At 36.5% G+C, this 26,126-nt stretch overlaps 1 protein-coding gene across 2 annotated transcripts; it reads left to right on the top strand.

The window, feature by feature from the left end:
- Window positions 1-803: 803 nt before the first annotated feature.
- gpt (glutamic--pyruvic transaminase) lies at window positions 804-19,168 on the top strand. Of its 2 annotated transcripts, XM_082174016.1 has the most exons (12): window positions 804-961; window positions 1,426-1,615; window positions 10,730-10,819; window positions 11,040-11,148; window positions 12,474-12,607; window positions 13,465-13,708; window positions 14,818-14,897; window positions 15,084-15,220; window positions 15,754-15,928; window positions 16,538-16,693; window positions 16,778-16,890; window positions 17,975-19,168. In XM_082174016.1, exons 2-12 carry the CDS (start codon window positions 1,475-1,477, stop codon window positions 18,063-18,065), a joined length of 1,470 nt encoding a protein of 489 aa, XP_082030142.1. In that variant the 5' UTR covers window positions 804-961; window positions 1,426-1,474; the 3' UTR covers window positions 18,066-19,168. The 2 variants fall into 2 exon arrangements, with proteins under 2 accessions (XP_082030142.1, XP_082030141.1); XM_082174015.1 differs by lacking the exon at window positions 804-961 and having other exon boundaries at window positions 1,003-1,615.
- Window positions 19,169-26,126: the final 6,958 nt, after the last annotated feature.

Here is a 26,126-nt window from a genome sequence, read left to right as displayed (position 1 = left end):
GACCCTGTCAAACTAAAACAATGCATGCACTGAGACAAAAATGCATTTGCCCACCTATCTAAATGTAGGAAAGAAGGCGAATAAGCCCTATTTAAAAAAACGGTGGAGTGTTCCTTTAAATCATATTACTGTAAAAACACCACATAGACATATAAACAACATTAAAAGCTGGATTTTCACAACAGGGGGACTTTAACATAGTAAGAAAGATTTGAACTGCATGCATTGTAAAAAGGAGGTCAGTAAGTCATGGCAACATATGATTTTACGTTAACCCATCAAAATAATTTAACCAATTTCAACTTAATAGTTTTTATCGAGATTCTAGACAATATATATATATATATATATATATATATATATATATATATATATATATATATATATATATATATATATATATATATATATTAATATTTAAATGACTCACAGCAAATTTGATTATAGGCTACTTATAAATTTAATAACATTGGACTTTTAAACCTAGCTACCAGCCCATAATATTCCCCTCTTTAACAACCAGCCCCCTCTCCTATATTATAATAAGTGATTTAACAACATGCTGCCTGGAACAGCATGGTCTCTGAATCACATGACAACTGATTAGACTTAGCATCCTTCCTTTTCAAGTCTCCCAAAGCTTTCTCCATTTGCTCTACTATTTCCTCAAATTTGCCAGTTCCTTTTGCGGAACTAGATTCCTTTTAACTATCACTATGTAATGTGATCGCACTGCTTGTTAATCTCTCATGCAAGACACAAACTGTGCCTAGTCAACATGGGAGGAGCTGGCGTGCTTTATTCTCAGTTATTGTATCAATGGGAGGAGGTTCACTCACTCTGCATGGAAGTTTTAAACTGGTCGGGTCAAAGTTTGGAGCTGCTTCAGACACTTCACACTGGTTTATCGTTGCAGTCTGTCGTCTCGGCAACCCAAGAGGCTTCCCTTTCTACACTTCTGGTGCGTAATACAGTCTGGAGGAGGTACTGGCTATAAAACACCCCATTTAAAAAGGGGTGGCAGTCATGGAAAAGATAATGGGAACACTGAATATAGGACTGTTTATGAGCCCCGTAGATAAAAAAAAGAAAAAAAAAAAAAAAAAAGAGGCGTGGGGATTTAGTGGGGGCCAGCAATGCGTGTACTTATGAAATCTTGAACTATCTGATGCAGTCCAAAGGTCGTCGCGAGTAGATCTTTAAAGGTTTTACTACGCGCATTACAGCGAAACCTGCGCGGAAAACCAAAGTTTAAAGTTCTACCTCTTAATCTTGTTGTGCTTTACCTGTTTGTAAAATGTTTTCTAATAGAAGCGTGAGGGTTTTGAAATTGGGAAGATGTGAGGCTTACGCGACGGTGTACCCCAAGGTTCCAAACTGGGTCCTGAACCTTTCCCCACTGCCTTCACTTTCTTCTCCCCATAGGGATATTTCTGCTTCCCCGGCGGCTCAAAGCGAACATCTACAGCAGACAATGTCCGAAAATGGAGCGTTACCCCATCGGGGCAGAGTGCTCACCGTTGATACCATGAACCCCAACGTGAAGAAGGTTGACTACGCGGTCCGCGGGCCAATAGTTCAGCGAGCGCTGCAGATCGAGAAGGAGCTGAAGGAGGTATGAGCAGTATTTGTTTCATCTTCGTCAAAAATGTTATGCATTGAACTAAAGTTTATGTTACGTCTGGCTTTCAATTCTGCTAACATCCCGTCATTTTCTTGCGCATAGTTTGGAAGCAAGACCGTATAATTGGATGTTTGCGACCTTCGCTCTGAAGGAAAAACAAGTCGGTGAACTGATGCTGTCCTGAGCTATGCTGTTAAATTTGTTTAAAAAGTGTGTTTTTCCCATTATCTGAATTTGCTGAATTTATTTGTTTTTGTTGTCAGGCATATAGCCTACATAATGTTTTTTACACATAAAAAAAAAAAAAAAAACTTGGCTATTTCTGGCCCATTTACGGGAATGTTTACTTATGTGCAACGCCCCTGATAACTAGGCGTCACGAATAAAAAAGAAAAGAAAAAAGAAACATTTTACCTCATAAGGTGTATTTTAGGTTATTTGACAAAACAGTGCATTCTGAACTGCTCAGATTAGTCCTTCATATATATTTCTATACGGAAAAGGGGTCAGTTTTACTTTTGTAGTGATCTTTCCTGTTGCAGACACTTAAAAGTAGGTTGAAATTCAAGTTGAAAGCTTTGATTAGTTCATCCAATGACAAAATTATGAAGGAAAAAAAAAGTCCATCTCTAAGTCACATTAAGACACCTTTATTGAAAGGCTGTGCTACTATTTACCTATTCATCCTGTTTGTCAATTCATCCCTGTTTCTCAGTCAATTTTCTAGGTCAGTGTTTGTAAAGCAGACTGTCATAACTCATTAGTGGATAAAGTCCACTCTTTGTTACTCATTTAGTTATTTTGGCTAGACATCTCATAGCAATCCTCATTTCTTTTGCACAAATGAGTGATGCTCGGAGCAGTAGTAGTTAACTCTTGAGGTCATGCCCTTGATGTCAGCACTGATTGTCATGGGAACAGAGAGCATCTCTGTTTGTCAAGTCTTTACCTCTCTCTTTAAATTGGTGGCTGTTAGGCAAGAGACCTTCCAAGAACTAACGCAAATGGAAATTATATTAGATGTCAAACATCTGTTGCCATACAGTTGCAAAACAACATTTGACGTTGGATTTCGACATATTTACTTCCAGATACATTTATGACGGAATGCATGTGCACTTTTTACTCTTTTGTTTTACCATTGTCTCAGAGCCTGTGACTTTCAGTCGTAAACAATGAAAAAGCATTATAAAAGCAATAATTACGTTAATACTTACTATAGGTTTAGTGTAGGATTAGGTTTAGGTTTCGGTTAAGGTGAGTTGCATGTAATTATGCATACTAATATACTAATATGCATACTTACTACACTAAAAAAAGTTCCTGCCTTCAATTTTTAAGTACAATCAACTTTGATGTTTAAGTCATTTCAATTTAAATTGCATTAAACTTACTTAGAAAATTGAGTTAAAGCTATGTAAAAACATAATGTTGTCATAACTTATTGATCATATAATATTTTACAGTGTATAGTAACTATGTAACATGTAACAAGGACACTGTAAACACTTATAATAATTTAAACAAACTGTGAAATAAGTACAAAACTGTCATTTCCATATTTACTATAAATTCGCCACTAAGCCACAAGGCATTTGCTAAGATGCAAGGCTTCCAGAGATCACAGTGACAACATTCACACACACTGCTAGAGACCGCAGGAACAATGAGTATTAAAGGTGCCCATGGCAGTTAAATTGTGAAATAATTTAATAATAACATCCTCTCATTGCTTCCATGAATATGTTGTAATAATGCACCCATCAGCACTATCTTCTGGGGGATTTCTTGATCTAGGAAAGAATATGCACTCTGTTTTAGACTTGGCACCTGTTTTTAGGTCCTGTGGTTTTAGGTTTCTGGGAAAGACATGCATAACAAAGGTGGCCTTCACCTAATACTGTACAAATCTCTCTTTCTCTTCCTGCTTACTTTCTTTCATTTACTTATCCTGCAGCTCTATTATACTCAATTCTCTTTTGTCTCTTTTCGTCTTTCTCTCAGCAAAGTTCTATTGGTATGTAAAATATAACAGTATTGCAAAAGCAAGTCTTACATAGTATCCATGCAGTTACAAAGTACAAATGAACTTATGTCAGAGGTGGCATTCGAAGTGCACTGTCCTGCATTGTTCAGCTCCAACTCTAATAAATCACACATGAACAAATCTAACCAACGTCCGCAGGATTATTGAAAATCACAGACAGGTCTGTTTGAATCGGTTAGAGATAAACTCTGCGGGACAGTGGACCCCGAGCGCATACATAGTCCACCTGACATGCATAGTACACAATATTACGTTTATAAATGATTATTTGGTGAAGTAAAGTCCAAAGATGAGGTAACATTAATGTGTCTGGAGCAAGAGAGCGAGTGTATAATTATATAGAATTGACATTCATTCATTGCAAAACTCATTAACGACCTTACTGTAAATTATTTGCATTTGTTCTTAAAATGACTAATTTAGGTTAAACTAAGGGTTAAATTAAATGAAAATGAAAATGTTGAGCCTTTTTAAAACAGAATGTGTTAGTTTTGTGTCCATCTGTATTCTACTCCTAAAAGTTTATGTAACATTTCGAATCTGCATTTTCTGGGAATACTTAGATGACTCATCCTGTGCTAAACAAAAAATGTGTCCAATCAGATGCTTGCTAGAATAGATATTCACTGATGTTAGTGTGTGTTATGAACATTTGTGGGGTGGACGATGGCCATCCATTCATCCGTCTGTCCATCCATCCATGTTTATCCATCCATACATCCGTCCGTCCATCTGTCCATCCATCCATCCATATCTATCTATCTATCTGTCTGCCTGCCTGTCTGGCCATCCATTCATGTCTATTTATATGTCCGTCTATCCATCCATTGTGGAATTATAAATTTAAGAACCTGTTTAAGATCTGCTGATCATCTTACATAACATCACATGAAAAACTAAAGGGAAGTACATTGTATTTAGCATTTAAGGTAAAAATGATGACATCAGATGAATCATTCGGTTAAGCACAGATTTTAGCGAGAGGTTCCTGCCAGTCCTGTTCTCTTTATTCTAAGAAATGAGTCAGATAAGAGACTCTCACCTTTTGTCTTTAATAGCTCTTGGAGTCTCTGTCCCATTCTTTGAATAGTTATGCTGATTGGATTAGGAGTGGTATCTCTCTAGCACAATCTTTAATGTAGATGCTGCTATAAATCTGTAATGCAGATCATCAGACACATGTTGACTAAATGAAAGGCAGTTATTTGATAATGCAGGGAAAGGCCAGATGTAATAACTGCAGGAATGCTTATTGAAACCTGACCCAGTGTCCCTCACGCTTCATACTGTGAAAGTCAGCGTGACTCGGTTTTACAGTTCTGAAAGCCTCTTTTTAAGACAAACCATCCACCCTCTGCTCAAACAGGATTAAAGGTTGTCATTCCTTTAGGGGCGGTAGTCACACCGCTCTCTCTGATTGGCTGCCATTTAGAATCGTCTCCCCTTCCCGACCAATAGGTGAAGGGTTGGGAAATAAAACTGGGTATTTTTGGGGGGAGAGGGAGTTTATGGTAGATGCATTTGGTTCTATTGGACAGAGACTCAGTCTCACTCTAGTGAGAAACAGATGTGCAGCTTGCAATCCAGTCCCGTCCGTACCAACTACCGGGAGCCCTGCTGTTGTTTGTTGAATTCCAGACAGCTGGAGCCTGAGGGACAAGATGACATGTGAGACAATGAAAGAGCCGTAATCAAGTGCATACACTGAGCCTATATTCTTCCCACACATATAACGTGCAGGAATTTTGGCAAGAAAGGCTTTTCTGTCATGACAGCTCTCGGAGTGTTTGGTGTGGTAATGGATGTGACAATGTTGATATGTTTGGTCTTGGTGGAATAGATCTTCTGCTGCAGAGCAAGTAAGGGACTTGCTACTGCCAATACATACACAACACGCTGCTGTGAGCATGCAAGACCTGCAGCTGCTGCACAATATAGCGTACATTAATTACCCATAGCAGATCTATACAGGTGGAGCTGGGGAAGGTGGAGGGTTTCTGAAGCGCGCTGCACTGCTAAGGCAAATGCTACCCAAGTATTTGAAGGTTGAGAAGCGAGCTCATTGGCTACTGAAACGGCAAGAACCAATCAGCTATAGATAACGATGTGATTATGAACTATTAATGGAGCTATTAGCCTGTGCCATCTAGAGTTGCATGCCACAACTTTGTATTTATGAAACAACAAAATATAGGTGTGTACTACTCACCTATTGTTAAGATGACTGTGAGGCTTTATTGAAGTTAAACATGCAGTGACATGCACACTCGTTTTATTCAGTGAATCTGACTGAATAATTTCCATTTAAATGAATTATCATATGGATGTAGATTTAAACCCCTCCTCATGTAAGTTAGATTTCACAACAATCAAGTCTGTAGTAATTTCAGTGGTCTGACAACCGCTATATAAATAAATATATTTCAAATAAGTAACACAAGTTACTTTGTTTTGACTAACCATGTTGAGAGAAATTGTGAGTAAGTGGCAGTGCAGAGGTGTTGTGTGTGTGAACATGATGGTTATTGTAGTTCTAGACTAATGTGAGCATACATTTACTCATCTGACTTTCCACAAAACAGATTCAGTATTCTTGAAAATGAATAAAAACAGTGAAATGCAAACTCAGAATATTCTGCAAACCTGCAAGATTATGCAAATATACTTTATGTATTTAATCTCACTTTATTAACCAATGTCTGCTGACCTTCAATGATCCAATTCAATCATTTCAATTCAATCAACCATAAGCATATAAATAAGCAAAAATGACCTTAGATGAACATCACATTTCTATTTAATTTTATTTAAATTATTTATTTAAATTAATTATTTATTTAATTTTAATTTTAATTTATATTTAAATGTTTATTGCTGAAGTAAGAGTTTTGAACTAACGCAAAAGTAACATCCCATTACTTTCCATAAAAAGTAATGCAATTAGTTACGTTTTTAGGGAGTAACGCAATATTGTAACTTATTAAGTTTGAAGGTGACTTTCCCCAATACTGCTTATTTTATTTTAAGCAAAATTAGACAAATTTTAAAAGTAGCAATAACTCAAATTCAAAGGACAAGTAAGAAATAAAAGTAAACACTTATTTAAAAAACATGTATTTTTTTAGCTAGCAGAGAAAAAATAGTTTGAGGAGTTTTAAAGGGATAGTTCACTTCATTCTGAACATCATTCTGTCATTATTTACGGTCACCGTTATTTGACCAAGTAAGACGTTCCTGGATCAACATATTTTTGTTGGTTCTGGAATAACATTCCTGTCAGACAATTTAGTCCTGACACAATCCCTACCCCTAAACCTAACCCTACCATAACTTATTCCTAAACTCAGAGGGAAATTATAGGTGAATAGCACTGATGTAGAAGCACCTAACCCTGGTTGTAAACCTAAACTTGATATAAATCCTCAAATTTGATTGGAATGTTGTTCCAGGATCGACAAAGATGTTGATCCAGATGTTGTATTTGGTGAAATCAGGTCACCCATCGGGTCCACACCCTCATGCCATTCCAAACCTGCATGATATTTCCTCTTTTGTGATGTTCTTCTCCAACTTGTTTTCATTTCATGAGATCACGTTGTTTTCCCCTCATTACTCTGATTGTGTTCAAAAGTGTCTTATTATCCCTCTTAGCTCTTGTGTATATATACATTGTCCTTGTGTTTCCATGGTTTATGGTCAGGTCTTTCTGGTTTCCTAGTTTCTTGTAATTTTGTTATTATATTTTAAAGTACACCATTTGCATCCAACTCTCACTCATTTAGGAGTTCCTGGCTCTCAGTTTATAACATCTTATGAGATTGGATTCATTCCACATTCCACATTCCACATTCCCGCTGATCATGTATGTACCTGCTCTGGCTGCATTAGTACCACACACTTTCATACCACATTTTTTATGAGCAGGGATTTAAACACTTAAATGTTGCAACACTGCCATAATAATAATATATAATCATTTTTATAACGCATACATGATTTATCTTGTTTGTAGAACAGCACATTATCATCATCTCTAAGGTGTGTGTTATTCTATCACTTACTGACTCAAAATTCATGTTTTCACACATTTGTTACATACAGACTTGACAACTGCAGTATCGTTTTAGCTGATTTACCAAAGAACTCTATCAAACACTTATAGAGTTGAGAATGCAGCTGCAGAAATGCTGACTCATATACTGTCAGCTCTTTACTCCTTACACAACCGACTGCAAGATCATGTTATTCATTTTTCGGTCCACTTTAGACATTCTAATTACTATACTTTGCAACTACATGTCAACTAACTCTCATTAGAGTATTAGTAGACTGTCTGTTTAATATCTACTAACACTTTATTTTGATCCTCCCCTACAGACATTCTACTAACTATAGGAAGATTTGCAACTACATTTCCACTTATTCTACTAACCCTAACCTAACAGTCTACTGACAGTCTACTAATACTCTAATGAGAGTTAGTTGACATGTACGTGCAAAGTTACTTATAGTAAAATGTCTAAAGTGGACCATCGAAATAAAGTGTTACCATTATATTATATTATATTATATTATATTATATTATATTATATTATATTATATTATATTATATTATATTATTATATTATATTATATTATATTATATTATATTATATTATATTATATTATATTATTATATGTGTGCTATATTCATTTTACTTACAACAAATAATTAGTTAAATTCTGATCGCATGGTTATATAAAAGTTAATGGATTATCCATAAATTGTCAGTTTGCTCAGGAAATGTAGTTTCATGCAAGCATCAACCGTCCCTCAGATGTTTCTTCTAAAAAAATGAAAAATAGATACACAATCTATCCGTCCACAAATGAGACAATTATAAAAAGTCCATAGCAAAGCTCAGATAATTTGGTTTTGGAAGAATTTGATCAGTAATCTTCATACTGAAAACTCTGACTTTTATCACAGACATTGATATCTTTGCATGTATGAGCGCAGTTTGAAATATAACAGGGATTTCGGCTTAAACTCTGCAGGAGGCACATATGGGGTTAAGTCTTCATTTGCTCTCCATTTAATCTCTTTGCTGTTTAGGAGCAACAGTTGAGCTATTGAAGAGATCTCATTTCTGTCTGTTTCCCACACATTCACATTCAATGTTTGTGTAGACTCTCACTCCATCTTTGATTAATGATTTCTTGAATTATTGATTTCTTGAATAATTTCCTGAAGCAGGCAGTAATTTTTTGTTGACAATCAGATGACAGTATTATAACATGTTTTATTATCTAACCCTGTCAGAACAACGTGTTCCACACCGGAGAGGAATGGGCAACATATTTTGGAAAAACAAGGTGGTTGTGTGTTGCAATCAGCATGCAGTGAGAGCGATAGGGAGGTTGTTTGTGAGGCTTCAGCTGCACACTCTGTTAAAGTGCTTTTGAAATGAGTAAACAGAAATAATGGGACACAGAAGGGGACTGGGTGAACCCCTGCCATCAGCAGGAATACTGACCCTTGCTGCTTGTTTGTTCTCCATAAGGCATGGAAAGCACTGCAGCATTTTAACCCTCTGCTGATCAGACAAAGTTAGGTTTAAATAAAGGTTTTGTCACAAAACTCACCGACCAATCAGGTAGAGCTTTCATCATGAATATTAATGCCCCTCCCCCCAACCATTCAACTCACTCCTAGGCTATATCATAGAGTGTGGGGGCACTTTTGACTTGGCCACCCATATCACCCTACCAACCACTTAGCAACAACCCTGAATTCCAAAGCAAAGCCTTGGCAATTCTCCAAACCTCATACCCAGCTAACAAAAATATGTTCTAAGAACGTTTTGCTATTGTTCCCATTAAGCTATGAAAATGTTAGTTCTGGATTTTCTCCGAACAGTCGAAACATCCAGTTTTATAAATGTTTTAAAAACTTTTTTTTTTTACTTAGTTATGTAAACAAGTGAACATTCCATTTTGCAAACATTATGGGATTGTTACTTTTGAATGTTCTCTGAACGTTCTGAAACAAGTACAGTTGTAATCGAAATTATTCAACCCCCATTGCAAATCAGGTTTATTGGCAAAATTTACAGACTTTCAGCTGTTTGCAATGAACAAATCAAACAAAAGTAATTGAAATAGCTCAACACAACTAATGTTTCAAGTGGTTGCCGCAAATTCAACTGAAAATGCAACTTTTATTGACTTCTGTCTAAAAATTATCCAACCCCCTGAATAGAATCCCTCACAACAGCACAAATCTGCAAAACAAGCTTCTTTAGTGGCACCAGGTGTACTTAGCTAGAACACATACATATATGAAAGATCTGAACTGGCTAGGTTTGTTGAGTGTCACATTTGAATGCATTGTTCATTGAAAAGTCAGCTCCAATTTGCTCAAAATCATATAAATAAGCCACAGAAGTTTTGGGATTCTGTTCTGTGGAGCGATGAAACAAATCGGCCCTATGGATCAGCAGTATGTCTGGAGGAAGAAGAATGAAGCATATGCTGAAAAGAAAACTCTGTCTACAGTTAAGCATGGTGGTGCTCAGTGATGCTCTGGGGCTACTTTATATCCTCTGGCACTGGAAACCTGCAGCGTTTGGAAGGCAAGATGGATTCATTTAAGTATCAGCAAATCCTAGGAGAAAACATCATGCCGTCAGTGAGGAAGCTGAAGCTTGGGCCTCCTTAGACCTTCCAACAGAACAATGATCCCAAGCATACCTCAAATTCCACCAAGAATTTTTGAGCCGATTTTAGAACTCATAGTGTTTTCATTGGTAATGCAAATATACTCATGTTTCTGTGTGAGTTTATTGTGTTGGGAACGACTTGAAAGTATGGTATTGTGTGATCCTCAGTCGTTAATGCCCAGTTTTTCTCTTTAATCTTCTACAAAGTTGATGCCCAGTGTTTTAAAATCTGTTCAGATTTTAAAAGTTGTGTACTGTATTCCAACCTCAACTCTATTCATAACTGATAACATCTATGCTAGATATCATTGTCTGCTTTCTTACATTTTGTGTGATATATATTTTACTCCATTTCAGGGGGTCAAGAAACCTTTTGAAGAGGTCATTAAAGCCAATATCGGCGATGCTCACGCTATGGGGCAACGGCCAATCACCTTCTTTCGACAGGTAGCTGACTCTTCTTCTTTTGCTGACTAGGAGTCTCAATGAATTATCTATTCTAGTCCTTTCCAGTCATTTTCAGGTCCACTGCACTTTCAGCTGTTCCACGCATTAACCAAAGTCAACATTTTAGATGGACCACTTTGCACATAGATTTTATTTGATAAAATTTTGCCTCGTTTGTTCTAGATGTTTTTATGGCCTCATAACTGAATTGTTTTTCAAGGTGATGGCACTGTGTTCTTATCCACTACTACTTGATGACAACAAGTTTCCAGAGGATGCCAAAAACCGAGCGAGGCGTATTTTGCAATCATGTGGAGGGAATAGCATTGGTATGTGATTTGTGTATAATGGGAGTTGACATGAAATATTAGATGATTTTTATTGTGTATGTTTTTACTTTTTTATACAATGAAAGCTCCCGTGTTTTTTTGGACCCCATTGACTTTCATTAAAGGGATAGTTCACTTTGAAATTCATTTTTGGTATGTTTTAGCTTACCTCAAGGGCATCCAAGATGTAGGTGTCTTTTTTTCCGCGGTAGTTTCAATTTTGATATTTTTAGGTCAAACCGTTCTTGTCTGTCAGTCAGATAATGCAGGTCTATGGTCACGGTCTCAAAACACAAGCACAGAGTCCAAATTAAAACAATTCCCCGTCGTCCAAATTAAACAATTCCCCATCGTAAGTACACATTGATGGCCTGAGACACGAAACGAGCGGTTTGTGTGAGAAAACGAACAGTATTTATATAGTTTTTAGCTCTTATACGCAGCCACGTCCAAGTGATCTGAGGGCGCTCGCGCATCCTGGTGTGTGACGTGTACGCAGACTGGTGCATAGATATATATACACTAGATGTCGCTTTGTCTACGGCAGTTCATTGGAACGAATGTCTTTAAGGTGACATCTAGTGTATATATCTATGCACCAGTCTGCGTACACGTCAGATCAGATCACTCGGACATGTCTGCGTATAAGAGGTAAAAACGATATAAATACTGTTCGTTTTCTCACACAGACCGCTCGTTTCGTGTCTCAGGCCATCAATGTGTACTTAAGATGGGGAATTGTTTAATTTGGACGACGGGGAATTGTTTTAATTTGGACTCTGTGCTTGTGTTTTGAGACCGTGACCATAGACCTGCATTATATGACTGACAGACAAGAACGGTTTGACCTAAAAATATCAAAATTGAAACTACCGTGGAAAAAAAGACACCTACATCTTGGATGCCCTTGAGGTAAGCTAAAACATACCAAAAATGAATTTCAAAGTGAACTATCCCTTTAAGTGGTTAAAATCATCTTTTAGCATCTCTTAAATGGTTAAATCATCTTTTGTGTTCTACAAAAGAAAGAAAGAAAGAAAGAAATGGTGACCAGTTACAGGACACAAAATATACACTTTCCCTTATCCATGCAGTATATGTAAATTTTTTACCTAATATCCCACATAAAATGATAAACTAAACTCTACTAATTGTTGCTGAACTAGCTGATGTTACTCTGTGTTATTCAATCTACTCAGGGATGTTACTGATTAAAGTGCTGATGTAAGTCACTGTCCAAAAGGCATCAGAGGTTTTAAGGATCTGTAATATGAAATTCTTCCCATATTCACACCTCCCTTTGCTCTTTCCCTCTTGTTCGTCAGGTGCGTACACAACCAGTCAGGGCATTGACTGTGTAAGGCATGATGTTGCGAAGTACATTCAGCGCCGTGACGGCGGTATTCCGTCTGATCCTGATAACATCTACCTCACTACAGGAGCCAGTGACGGCATTGTGGTACGTCAGGCAAACGCAAACACAGTTCTTTGTACACTTAACTTGTGTACTTAAGAGTCAGCCTGCTCCAGTAGGTGAACGTAATTTAGGGGTAGGGATAGCAGGGTTAGGGCTGTTTTCGGACAGGAATGTTGTTCCAGGATCAACAAAATATGTTGATCCAGGAACATGTCTTACTTGGCAAAATCACAGTGACCTCTCCAGTATGTCAGTTAAAGAGACAGTCCACCAGATTTCTGCTCTACTTTATCCAGTATACTTATTATTTCATATGTCAACTCATCAGTAAAGTGAACAAAAAACAGCACCTGCGATATTTCAAATGAAAAGTTTATTTGTCTTTCAAATTCTGAATCATATTTTATTTGTACATTTTTTTAATAACTACATTTTATATAAATGTAATTTTGATATAAAACAAGTATAAGTGACTTTTTTCCCCTCAGAATTGTAAGATAGAAATTCGGAATTGCAAGAAAAAAAAATAACTGTGAGATATATGCTCGCAGTTCTGACATTTTTCTCGCAATTGCGAGTTTACAACTTCCAATTCAGATTTTTTTTGTTTGTTTTTTGCAATTCCGAGTTAATATCTCGCATATTTGGACTCTTGCAAAAATAGAGTTTATAACTTGCAATTCTGACTTTTTTTCTCACATCTCACATATAAATTCGCCTTTTCGAGAAAAAAGTCAGAATTGTGAAATAAAAAGTTTATTCCGTTGCTGAAACAAGCGTCCATAGCAGTCAGACTAAAGATTTTAATAAAAAAATGTTGAATAAAAAAAGATTTTAATGTTGAGGAAATCTAGTTTTCGCTCTTATGGTCACATTGTCTTTGTCGTGTTGTCTTTTAGACCATACTGAAGCTGTTGACAACTGGGGAGGGTCGTACACGGACGGGGGTCATGATCTCTATTCCTCAGTACCCTCTGTACTCTGCATCTATAGCAGAGCTGGGTGCCGTCCAGGTGAATTACTACTTGAATGAGGAGAAGTGCTGGAGTCTAGACATAAGTGAGCTACAGCGATCTCTACAAGCAGCCAGAGAGCATTGCAACCCCCGTGTGCTGTGCATCATCAACCCCGGCAACCCCACTGGTAAACCATTAAGATCATTCCAAAAGAACAAATTCAAATTGATCATCTGTAATGCAGTGAAGTTAAAGGGTTTGTTCACCCAAAAACTTTTTTCTTTCAGATGAATACAATCAGAGTTATATAAAAAAATGTCCTGGCTCTTCCAAGCTTTATAATGGTAGTGAATGGCGGTCCTGATTTTAAAGTCCCAAAAAGCGCATCCATCCATCATAAAAGTAATCCATATGACTCCAGAGGGTTAATAAAGGCCTTCTGAAGCAAAGTGATGATTTTTTTGTAAGAAAAATATCCATATTTAAAACTTTAAATACTAGAATAACTAGCTTCCGGCAGACGGCCGTACGCAAGTCGACTTGCGCTACAGGAGTAACTTCTGACGCGATATATGACATACAATGTTGGAGTATCGTAAGCTTTGACGTCTCTCGTGGTTTAAACAAATAGGGCTGGGCAACAAACTCAAGCTCCTCTTCTCTTATATCGAAATCATTCTTTATTTCTCAGGGGTTACTCTTTTGCCGTTAATCGATGCGTACGTTTGATATATATATATATATATCAAACGTTTGGGGTCAATAAGCTTTTTTTAAATAATTTAATACTCTATTCATCAAGGATACGTTAAATTGATCAAATGTAACAGTATTACATATAGCTATAATATTCATCAAAGAATCCTGGAAGAAATGTATCATGGTTTCCACAAGAATATCAAGCAGCACAAATATTTTTTTTTTTACATTGATAATAATCAGAAATGTTTCTTGAGCATCAACTCAGCATATTAGAATGATTTCTGAGGAATCATGTGACACTGAAGACTGGAGTAATGATGCTGAAAATTCAGCTTTGATCAAAGGAAAAGATAACATATTAAAATATATTCAATTAGAAAACAGTTATTTTAAAATGTAATATTTAACTATTGATCAAATTCAGCCTTGGTGAGTATAAGAGACTTTACAGACTTTACAGACACCAAACCTTAAAACAGTGTAGTCAACCAAACTGTGGTATAGATTGTATTTTTTGAATTATTTAATTAAACTTGCCTGTTTTTCTTCTCAGCTTGTCCTATAGATGATTTTTTTTCTTTCTTTTTTTAACAGGTCAGGTGCAAAGCAGACAATGTATTGAAGATGTAATTCGATTTGCAGCCAAAGAAAACCTCTTCCTAATGGCTGATGAAGTAAGTTAATAATGGGGGTCATATGGTGTTTGCACCATCTTATATCATACTATAAATCTGTATTCACATCATATCAGCATCTACAGGCATAGAAGTGCACACTTTCATTCAAGGGTTTAAGGCATGCATTTCTCACCCTACTTGATCAGCGCTAAACATTTATTTTACTATGCATCTGTTTCTTAGGTGTATCAGGACAATGTATACGCAGAGGGCTGTGAATTTCACTCCTTCAAGAAAGTGCTGTTCGAGATGGGTCCAGAGTATTCAAGGAAAATAGAGCTGGTATCATTCCACTCCACCTCTAAGTGCTACATGGGAGAGTGAGTACACATCCGTGAGGTTTATCATGTCACAGGGAAACACATTGCATTGGTATGGACCTGGCTCTGTTGTATACATGTCTAGCTCAGTCATGAAACTCTAGAGGGCGCAGGCTGATTGGTTAATGCAATCTGCAAGCAATCACATCATAGCTGCATGTACAAGTCGATTGGCCTCTGCTGATACTGCAGCCAATGAGATTGCTCGCTCAACATTCAAATAAACTGGTTCAGTGTTTGCTGTAGGTTAGTCAGAGTTCCTCTGAAACCCTCCACCTCCCCAGCTCCACCTGTCTAGATCTGCTACAGGATTTATGTATGTCTATTAATGCAGCAGCAGCAGATATTACATACTCACTGCAGCGTGTCTGTGTGTCTATTAGCAGTAGCAAGTTCATACTGTCTGTATGAAACAATATGCTTAAAAGTCCATTTTTGTGCACAGAAAACAATCCGATAACTATGTGAATTTCCACGTGCACCGAGTTCATCCAACGTACTTTCTTTTCTAACGTACATGAACACACTTTCAGATGTGGTTTTCGAGGGGGATACATGGAGGTCATCAACATGGACCAAGAGGTCAAAGCTCAGCTCTCCAAGCTGGTGTCAGTGCGCTTGTGCCCACCTGTGCCCGGTCAAGCCCTCATGGACCTGGTGGTCAACTGCCCTCAGCCCGGAGAACCCTCCTACCAGACGTTCATGAAGGTGCCTTCCTCTTTCCATCTTCTAGCACTTCTAGATGAGTAGACCAACTAACTTGCTGGTGTACAACTCTGGTTATGGGAAAAGTTATTTCCAAGACATTGGGTCTCATTCACTAATAATTGGATTGTTGGATCAAATAAGTGGATTATTCGTATTAATATGCACAGGAGAACTTATTGCGAAAAATGTATGTATGCACATGAATTGTATGGATGGATAGATAGATATTGTGTATATATAGTTTCAGTTGTTTCATAATTTTTTTCCGAAAAAAAAAAAAATTCCGTATCTGTACGTATCTGCACAGTTAGTGAATGAGACTCATTGTTTTTCTTCTGGGGAACAAAAAAAAAGATATTTTAAAGAATGTTCCAGTTGTTTTTGTCAATAAATAAGTCAATTTGGTCAAAACCCCCATTGACGTATTATGTGGACAAAAAACATGTAATTCAAAAGAAAACATTCAACTGCTGTTCAATGTTTCTTTGGTTTCTGCAAAAAAAAAGCTGGGTATTTTGTTCCCAATTAGCTGTGTTTAATCAAGTTAGAGGTACTGGCTAGTGTCCCAGTCTCTTTCTTTATTTATTCCTCCTCCTCTGTCTTGTGTAGGAGCGAACAGCCGTCCTGAGTGCCTTGGCTGAAAAAGCCAAACTGACCGAGGAGATTCTGAATACAGTGCCAGGCATCAGCTGTAACCCTGTGCAGGGAGCCATGTACTCGTTCCCCCGGATCACCCTACCTCAACGCGCCATCAACGAAGCCAAGGTCGCTTTGTGTCACATGTTCTTTATGTCCTCTGCTTAATGGTATCATTGACTTGGTTCATGACCTGTTTGTCTGTGAATACAGGCGAAGGGTCAGGCTCCAGACATGTTCTACTGCATGAAACTTCTGGAGGACACCGGGATCTGTCTCGTTCCTGGCAGCGGTTTTGGTCAAAGAGATGGCACTTACCACTTCAGGTGTGTGTGTTTGTCCTCAAGAGTTTGGAACTTTCTTCTCATGGTTTGTACAGTGAATCGTTGACACACAATATACAAGTATTGGGCTCTTAAAGTCGTGAAACTGAGTGCGAGTGCGAGCTTGCAGTCGACTGTAGAAAAGAGGCGGAGTTTAAGCAGACTACATGATTGGAGGAGTCCGACATACATCAGCGGAGGGAGTCTGACGTTTCACCGGAAGATCACGTTATGACAGGTCAAAAAAAAAAAAGTAAAGTAAAACAAATGCATGGATAAGTTGTTCACAATTATATCAATAACATGCAATTAAAAAATAAATAGGTATTTTTCATTTTATGTCAAATTTATTAGACATGCTGCTGAGCTCATATTAAATAAGAAGCTACATGGAATATTTGGTAAATAAATTTGGTAAAACACTTTGTGTTTGGTTGCAAAATTAATAAAATATATATTATTTTTTTTACAAAAGTTTTGCGAGAGAATGTAAAGTCTCTCAGGGAACACAAAGGTTTTGTGAGAGAACGCAAAAGAATTGAAATATATATATTTTTAATATAATATTTAAAAAATCCCTTTAGGGGCTTCATAGCTTCTCAATTAATATAATTGAAATGATTATAATTGAAAAACTACATGGAATGGAAAATTTGCTAAAAATTGTATGTAATGAAAAATGTAATTTTGTCAAGTCACCTTTATTTATATAGTGCTTTTTACAATACAGATTTTTTCAAAGCAGCTTTACGATGATAACAGGAAAATAACGCAACAAAGTTTGTCTCGGTAGATCTAGAAGAAAATATTGTCATAGTCCTGAAAATGAATTTCAGTGATGGTTCATTTCTGTTGTAAAAAAGTTATTAATTTAGTTTAATAATATATATATATATATATATATATTGTTGTATATTTTATAAATATATAACATTTATATATATAGCCGCTCTGGAGAAAACATTAATGTCATCGTCCAGCTCAGTTCAGTTCTCCTGTAATGGTGTCAATACAGGCAGATCAATAATATTGTTGAATATTAATCAGACTCTTCTTTCCCCTGCTCTCCGTTCCTCTTCTTTACCAGGATGACCATCCTACCTCCAACAGACAAGCTCAAGATTATGCTCCACAAAATGAAGGAGTTCCATCAGACGTTCACCCAGCAGTTTGCTTGACCCAGTTCAGTCCCAGCTCTTACTACCACAACCGACTGACTAAAAGTGCTACAATACATTTCTCAGCTTCTTAATGTTTTCTCTTGAGCCTTGATGGACACTAATCTGCAACCTTTCCAATGGATAATGTTATGCCTAGTAGCTAAAGATGAATGAGTACGCTTTAAAACTCTCACGATGGACTTTTAACATGCAAAGGGTAGAAATAGCAAGACTTGATTTGACATTTTTTGAAAACTTTCCTGAACCATTTCCGAACATCCAGATCTTCTTGATGTGGTATAATAAGTGTTAGGCCCTGTTTACACTTGGTATTAAGATGCATTTTGGTCGATCTGTTTACACCTGTTGTTTTAATCCGTCTCTTTTGTCATCTTTCAACCACTTCTGTCCTGATTTCTTCGAGGAGAGGGACTTAAATGTATGGTCTTTTTCAGATCTTTCGATCTAATGGACAAAATTAAGCCCACGCAATTTTCATATGAACGCACCCAGAGATGACGGAAAAACACACGGAGAGCAGCAGATTTTGTTTCTGCTCTGATGGACGCAAGATCACGGCGAACGCTGTTGAGTGTGTTAGAAATCAGGAATGGTGAGAGAACATTGTGCTTGGTACGTTTTTCGTCTTCAAAACAAACGTGGTTCTCCAGCCGATAAAGTTTAAATCCCGCCTGGCTAGTTTACTTAGTAGACGGAGAGTAGATGGTCTTTTGTGGCTGTTTGAACACATTCGACCACATGAGCGTTTACACTACGAAAGCAATCCGGTCGAATGACTAACTCTGGAAGTGGTCGAAATTGGACAAACTCAAAACATTTTAGACCCCATTTACACCTGTATTTAGCGTCGTCCACGTGTTATCTGAACGACCAAAACGCATTTTAATACAAGGTGTAAACAGGGCCTAATTGTGGTCCGTGAATAGAAAGATGAAAATAATGGGCATTCAAGAGACATGATTCTGCACTGGTTTCTCTTCAGTGCTCTGTAGCAGTTGTAATTATAAATGTATTCATGAATCAATGTGCGCTCCAACATTCCTGTATGTGTAAATAACAGATTGATTTTTATGGCAGATATAATACAGTATAGATTAATATTTTTGTGCAGTGTGCTGTTTGTGTTGTGCAAGCTACTCACCACTAGAGGACACACCACTACAAATCACACTAAATCATGTTTTTGAATTGAAGCCTTGTTTTGTAACACCTCTGCCTCTCTCTCTCTCTCTCACACACACACACACACACACACACACACACACACACACACACACACACACACACACACACACACACACACACACACACACACTACTGAGAAGCCCAACTGCTCCATTCTTTGATGGTGTCATTTTGTTAATGAGTTAGGAGACATAATGGGATGAGATGCACTTTGAGAACTTCACATCTCAGAACTTTTAAAAGCTAATTGTCTCTCGTCAGCGCTCTGTTAGAAGTGCTTTGATTTTTACTAACTGCTGCAGTTTTTTTAAAACCAAAAAAAGTTTGTTTGGTAAATGCAATGCCACAAATATTATATACACACACCACCAGACAAAAAGTTTTTGAAGGAAGTCTCTTAGGCGCAATTCTCAGCATCATTACTCCAGTCTTCAGTGTCACATGATCCTTCAGAAATCATTCTAATATGATGATTTGATGCTCAAGAAACATTTCTGCAAGCATTATTATCAATGTTGAAAATAGTTTTTGACGCTCAAAACTGGAAAGGTTTGGTGTAAGAAAGATAAAAAAATTAAATAAAAACATTTATTAAGCAAGGATGCGTTAAATTGTTAAAAACTGACAGGAAAGACATTTATAATATTAATGCTGTTCTTTTAAACTTTCTATTCATCAAAGAATCCTGAAAGAATATATCACTGTTTCCACAAATATTAAGCAGCAAAAACAATTTTCAACATTGATAATAATAATAAATGTTTCTATATGCATCAAATCATCATATGAGAATGATTTCTGCAGGATCATGAGACACTGAAGACTGGAGTAATGATGCAGAAAATTCTGTTTTGATCACAGGATATTTATTCAAACAGAAAACAGCCATAATTTACAACATTACTGTTTTTACTGCATGAAATAAAAAAGGCCTTGATAAGCATAAGATACAAAAATAAATAAAAAATAATTCATAATTATTCCAAACTTTTGACCTGAACTGTATAGCTACAGATAGAAAGAGAGAGAGATTGTTCCAGAAACAAGAGAGAGAGAGAGAGAGAGAGAGAGAGAGAGAGAGAGAGAGAGAGAGAGATTGTTCCAGAAACAATAGAGACAGATGTGAAATCGCAACGTTCAATAGAGCACAACATTAGGTTCTGAAAGTAAAAATAAATAAATAAAAATTCCATTTTCTTCTCATCTGAGAAATTGTGTAGAACATCAACATCACAAGAACGACTGACATGGCAGATCTGCACAGAAACATTGCCAAGTATATAAGACCAATGATTGGCGTGTGACCAATTTATCTGTTAAGGGAACAGCTAGACTTCTGTGTTTCCACTGAGGAATAAAATCTGATTTAAATAATCGCATAAACTAATCGCACCAATTTTCTTTTTATTTAAAGCAGCGCATCAGTGTCTTTATCTGTCACTTGGCAGAGAGCGCGCGTGCTTTCTCTCTCACACACACGCACGCGCATTAACAGAGAGAAAAGTGAATCCACATAGGCCGATATCATGTCCAAAACAGATAATAGTTGTAAAATAAAGGTTTAGGTGCTGCCGTGTTTATATATTCTATATGTTTTTCCTGTCAAAATTACATTTCGACTTATCCGTCTGTTTTTAAAAGTAAGAATCCTCCCTTCCAAATAAAAAAGGCCATAAAGACAAAATCAAGGTTTTTATACTGTGGACATGACATTTTACAGATAAGCATAGGCTAAGCCATACTGCAGTTTTACAGCCTAGCTATTCATTTTAATTTGTTTAAATTTTTTATTTGTATGCAGCATTTTTTTTTTTCAGCTGTAGGCTATACTCTATTAAGTTTGATTCTAGAATGTTTGCTATGTTATTTGTTAGGGGCCTGGTCTTGGAAATCGCTGGTTGAAAATCCAGGCCCTGTCCTAGTGAGTCTCTGTCTCAATTTGAAAGCGTCTTTCATACCATCCCTGACCTCTGTCAGCCCGTATTAGTGATGGGAAGCAGATTCGGCTTTTTAATTAAGTATCATCTTGTTCGTACCGCCCGCTGCCTTTGTCTTTGCACCTGAAGACCGCCTCTAAACACTGCTGGATGATTGATCTCGATGTGCTTGTCTTAACAGGGAGTGACAGAGACAGCATAGGCACTGAGATCTAATCTCCTAGTGTGGCACAAGACAATCACACATCCAGAATGTTCTAAATGTCACAGTTCCAAATCAAGAATGTTCTAAACGTCACAGTTCTACATCAAGAATGTTCTAAACAATACAGTTCCGCATCCAGAATGTTCTAAACGTCACAGTTCTGCATCCAGAATGTTCTAAACGTCACAGTTCTACATCAAGAATGTTCTAAACAATACAGTTCCGCATCCAGAATGTTCTAAATATCACAGTTCTACATCAAGAATGTTCTAAACATCACAGTTCCACATCAAGAATGTTCTAAACATCACGGTTCTACATCAAGAATGTTCAAAACAATACAGTTCCGCATCCAGAATGTTCTAAACATCACAGTTCAACATCAAGAATGTTCAAAACAATATAGTTCTGCATCCAGAATGTTCTAAACGTCACAGTTCTACATCAAGAATGTTCTAAACATCACAGTTCTACATCAAGAATGTTCTAAACAATACAGTTCCGCATCCAGAATGTTCTAAACATCACAGTTCTACATCAAGAATGTTCTAAACAATACAGTTACGCATCCAGAATGTTCTAAACATAACAGTTTAACATCCATAATGTTCTAAACATTACAGTTCTGCATCCAGAATGTTCTAAACATTACAGTTCCACATCCAGAATGTTCTAAACATTACAGTTCCACATCCAGAATGTTCTAAACATAACAGTTTTACATCCAGAATGTTCTAAACATCACAGTTCTGCATCCAGAATGTTCTAAACATCACAGTTCTGCATCCAGAATGTTCTAAACATCACAGTTCTGCATCCAGAATGTTCTAAACATCACAGTTCTGCATCTAGAATGTTCTAAACATCACAGTTCAATATCCAGAATGTTCTAAACGTCACAGTTCCGCATCCAGAATGTTCTAAACATCACAGTTCTACATCAAGAATGTTCTAAACATCACAGTTCTTTTTAGAGCTGCATGATTCTGGATAAATTGAGTAAATTGTGTAAAATAGAGATCACAATTCTCCCACGATTTTGAATAAACAAATAAAATAAGTCTAATTTATCTAAGAGATTCTGACAAAATGTTAATTGCTGCATTCTTGCAATAAAAAAAATTGAATTAATTTTAAAATGAATGATTAAATGACTCACGCAAAGACTTTTTGAACGAATCTCTTGAATGAACGATTCAGTGACAAATACATTCACAACAAATAAGTGATTTTTTCCTATATGTTAAATAGACATTCATGGCAGGAGGAGATGTTTCTCCAGAGCAAAGGAAGAGTTATTAAAACTGGCTTCTGTCTACACAGATTCTTAGATGTTTTCATTGTTGAGATGGTTATAATCATTTTCACTTGCAATGATTCTCTTGACATGATGTTGCTATTATTCGTTAACTGGCAACCCTTTTAGTACTTAAAGAAAAGCTTAGAAAATCATACAGAGAGCAAATTTACACGACAGATGTACTAAAAACGGAAACATTTTCCGCATAAAAATTTTTTTTTTGTGGTTGTGAAGTAATTACTAGAGAATTTGCAATTTCGGACGCAGCCCTGGTCTAGGGCCTTCTTCATAATAATAGCATTTGCGGAAACCGATTTGGTGTTTGCGCCGTCAAAGGTTTCTATTTACAATGTGTTTGTACAGCGTTGAGCGATGCTGCCAATCACAACACATATCTGTTGATTTCTTGAACGCAATGGCCAATCAGATAGTGTTTAAGTTAGAATCCTCTCACGAGATCTGCATGCTTGCGAATCCTTTTGTTATAAACTAACTTATAGCAAAGTGTAGACTTTATGTAGGCTAAAAAGATTCACTGTTTAGTCAGCTTCATTGATTATAGTAGTTTTGCTGCATTAGGAAAGGCAGTGGTTACTTATTATTCAAATTAGCTGCCATCTCAAATTACGCATACAGTATGCTTTTTATTTTATTATTTATTTTTTATAGGAGACACGTTACTTAAAATTATTTCAGGACATTATATTTAAATGATATTTGAAGAATCACTTACCCTGAGTTCATCCAGCTTGAGTGCTGCTGCCATTAAAGCAAACAAGGCAATTAAAATACTGAGACATTCTGACATTTAGATTTTTTAACTCAAATTGTCGTGCTAATAATTTGCTATATACAAAATGTATTAAATAAGAAAAATTCAAAATCAAGTTCAGTAGTGATCTCACTTTTGACCCCACAGTATATGTATAGATGATATGGATATATTTTTCATGTCAGGGAATGTGACTGATCATTCATTCATAATTCTGCACTCCAAACAGAAACATGTATTTTTGAACTGGTTTGTCAAAACACATCCTTTTAATCCTAAGGCTATTTCACATTACAATAAATTTAGCTAGAAACGTACAAAGGTCTTTACCGGAACACTTATTAACTAGTAAATCAATCATATGCCTTATTTCCATCTGTTTAAAATTCAGCAGAAATGCATAGCACAATAGCATGCACAAGTGTGTCTAATCACTATCATTTAAACAATTGCAACAATGTAAAAACACCACAAAGATTTGGTTTTATATTCCAGACGCTGTCTCAACCTCCATCGTTCATGCTTTCTCACCTTTGAGTCACTCTCTTTGCTTTCATTCCCATTCTCAGCGTGGTTCCTTTAAACATTACAATTAAGACATGCATTTAGTCAGGCTCTTGCCATTACGAGAACAAACCCTCCGAAACGCAGTCACAAAAAGCTAAATGGCAATCAGTAGCTCTATTGTTCGGTGGGTTTCCAAACTGGCACCTCAGCCTCACACTCAAGGTTTTTTCTTTCTTTCAAACTCACATTTCAAGTTCAAGTTTCCCATTGATCTTCAGTACCTAAATATGATGCACCATGTGAATCTTGGAATCTCATGAATATCATGGATTGGTTTCCAGAATTTATTTTAGGTCCTGGACTCAAACAAATTTGCACCGCAGTGTGATTCAGCTTATAGGCTTAGGCTTTTTCATGGAAATGTTGCTCGGTAACACAGAGAAGACTCATTGTCAGAGCAGAACAAAAGTGGCTTTACATGCTTGTTTAGATGCTAGTTTCTCTCTTCCATATACATGTTTTTCTATATCTCCTCTGGCTCTTCATCTCTGAGAGTCTCTGTTGCTCTGTTTGAGGCAGATTAGTAATGCTTCCCCTCTGTCACGGACAGCAGAAGGAGAGAGACATGGTGTGAACGTGTGCCAGTCCTGAACCGCTAACACCCAGTAGGGTCTCCGAGCATGTTCACCCATTACATAAGCACAAACAACTCCAGTGCCTATAGATACAAAGCCGACTGCATCGTGGAACAAGTTGTTGATATTGTACCGTTTTTATTTTATTTTGTTATCTTTAAATATTTGCTTCATAATATGAAAGTTATCTTAGAAAGAGAAGCTCCTATGTCAAGATTAGTTTTATTGTTTTAAAAATAAGTGGTTTATTTCATAACTAAAATCCTGACTTCAAAAATCTGAATTGTAAACCACATTTAAAAAGATATAAAAAAAATATATATAAAAAAGGAATGATCGTAATTTTAATGGTATTAAAAAAATGCTTGTGAAGTTCCCTTAGTGTAAATTTTTTATAAATCTGATGGTAAGTTTTGTATATTTTTATAGTAAAATACTATTAAATGTACAGTCATCTTATAATTCACAGTGAAAACGTGTAAATAGACACTCCAAGATTTCCTTCACATTTGATGTTACTTATTAGGGTTTTTTTTTCTTATCAGTTATGTGGGTTTTATGCTACATCTTATGTTGTTAAATACATGTTCATTGCATTATTTTAGTGTCATGTGTGTTACCATGATGGTGTTTTGTGTTTGTGTGTATGACACTGTGCATCTTCCATATACAGTATATTCATAACAATTACCTTGGCATGTGGAAAAGATACTTTTAATGCGTTTTGATTCTACAGTAAGTGTTGTTTTTCTCATTACCATCTGCTGTCGGTGTATTATAAATGTACAAAACAGAGTGCTTTGGTAAGTTGGTGTTTTAACATAATACATATCAGTTAATTAAATATGTTTTTTTTAATGTAAATTTAAGTTAAATCCATAAAACCTAAAATGTTGCTACCATTTTAGTGCTGTCAGATCGATTAATCATGATTAATCGATCTGACAGCACTAATAAATACTGTATATTCACAGTGTATGAGTGTCATTTCATTATGTAAGAATTATACCACAATCACACATTTCAAAATATTGCAAAAAAGTTGTTTGTGGAACTTCAAGTGTGATTAAAGTACCCAAAAATGTTCAAACACAATTAAATCCACAGTATTTCAAAGTTCACCGAGATCTCTCTGGTCTTCAATAGCACACCCACTTGTGAAAGAATGTAGATGGGCGTATATGTAGATGCACAAAAAAAGCTAATGAAATATACTATGAAAATGGTCAGGGTTGCCATGGTGATTGTGATGAATCTCTTTCTTATCAAGGTTATCCAATACTTTTCCTCCCTGCTGTCTGAGGAGTGTACAGAGTAATTGATCAATACTAGACTAGATCTATTGAGCAGAATTGGTGAACTCAAAGATCTGTCAACTGTGCAGAAACACTCTCTGCAGCCCATATGTCTCCGTCAACAAACTCAATGTTTGCTTCAGTTTCAGGATTAATTAAAAGGTGCAGAGAATAATCATTAAGCCCTTTTGAATGCTTTACAAAGCAACAGCGGGCAAATCT

This window comes from Leuciscus leuciscus (genome assembly GCF_965113295.1).
Source record: "Leuciscus leuciscus genome assembly, chromosome: 6".
NCBI lineage: Eukaryota > Metazoa > Chordata > Actinopteri > Cypriniformes > Leuciscidae > Leuciscus > Leuciscus leuciscus.
The sequence above is the reverse complement of the archived record's forward strand: the minus strand, read 5'-3'. Positions and strand labels throughout refer to the sequence as shown.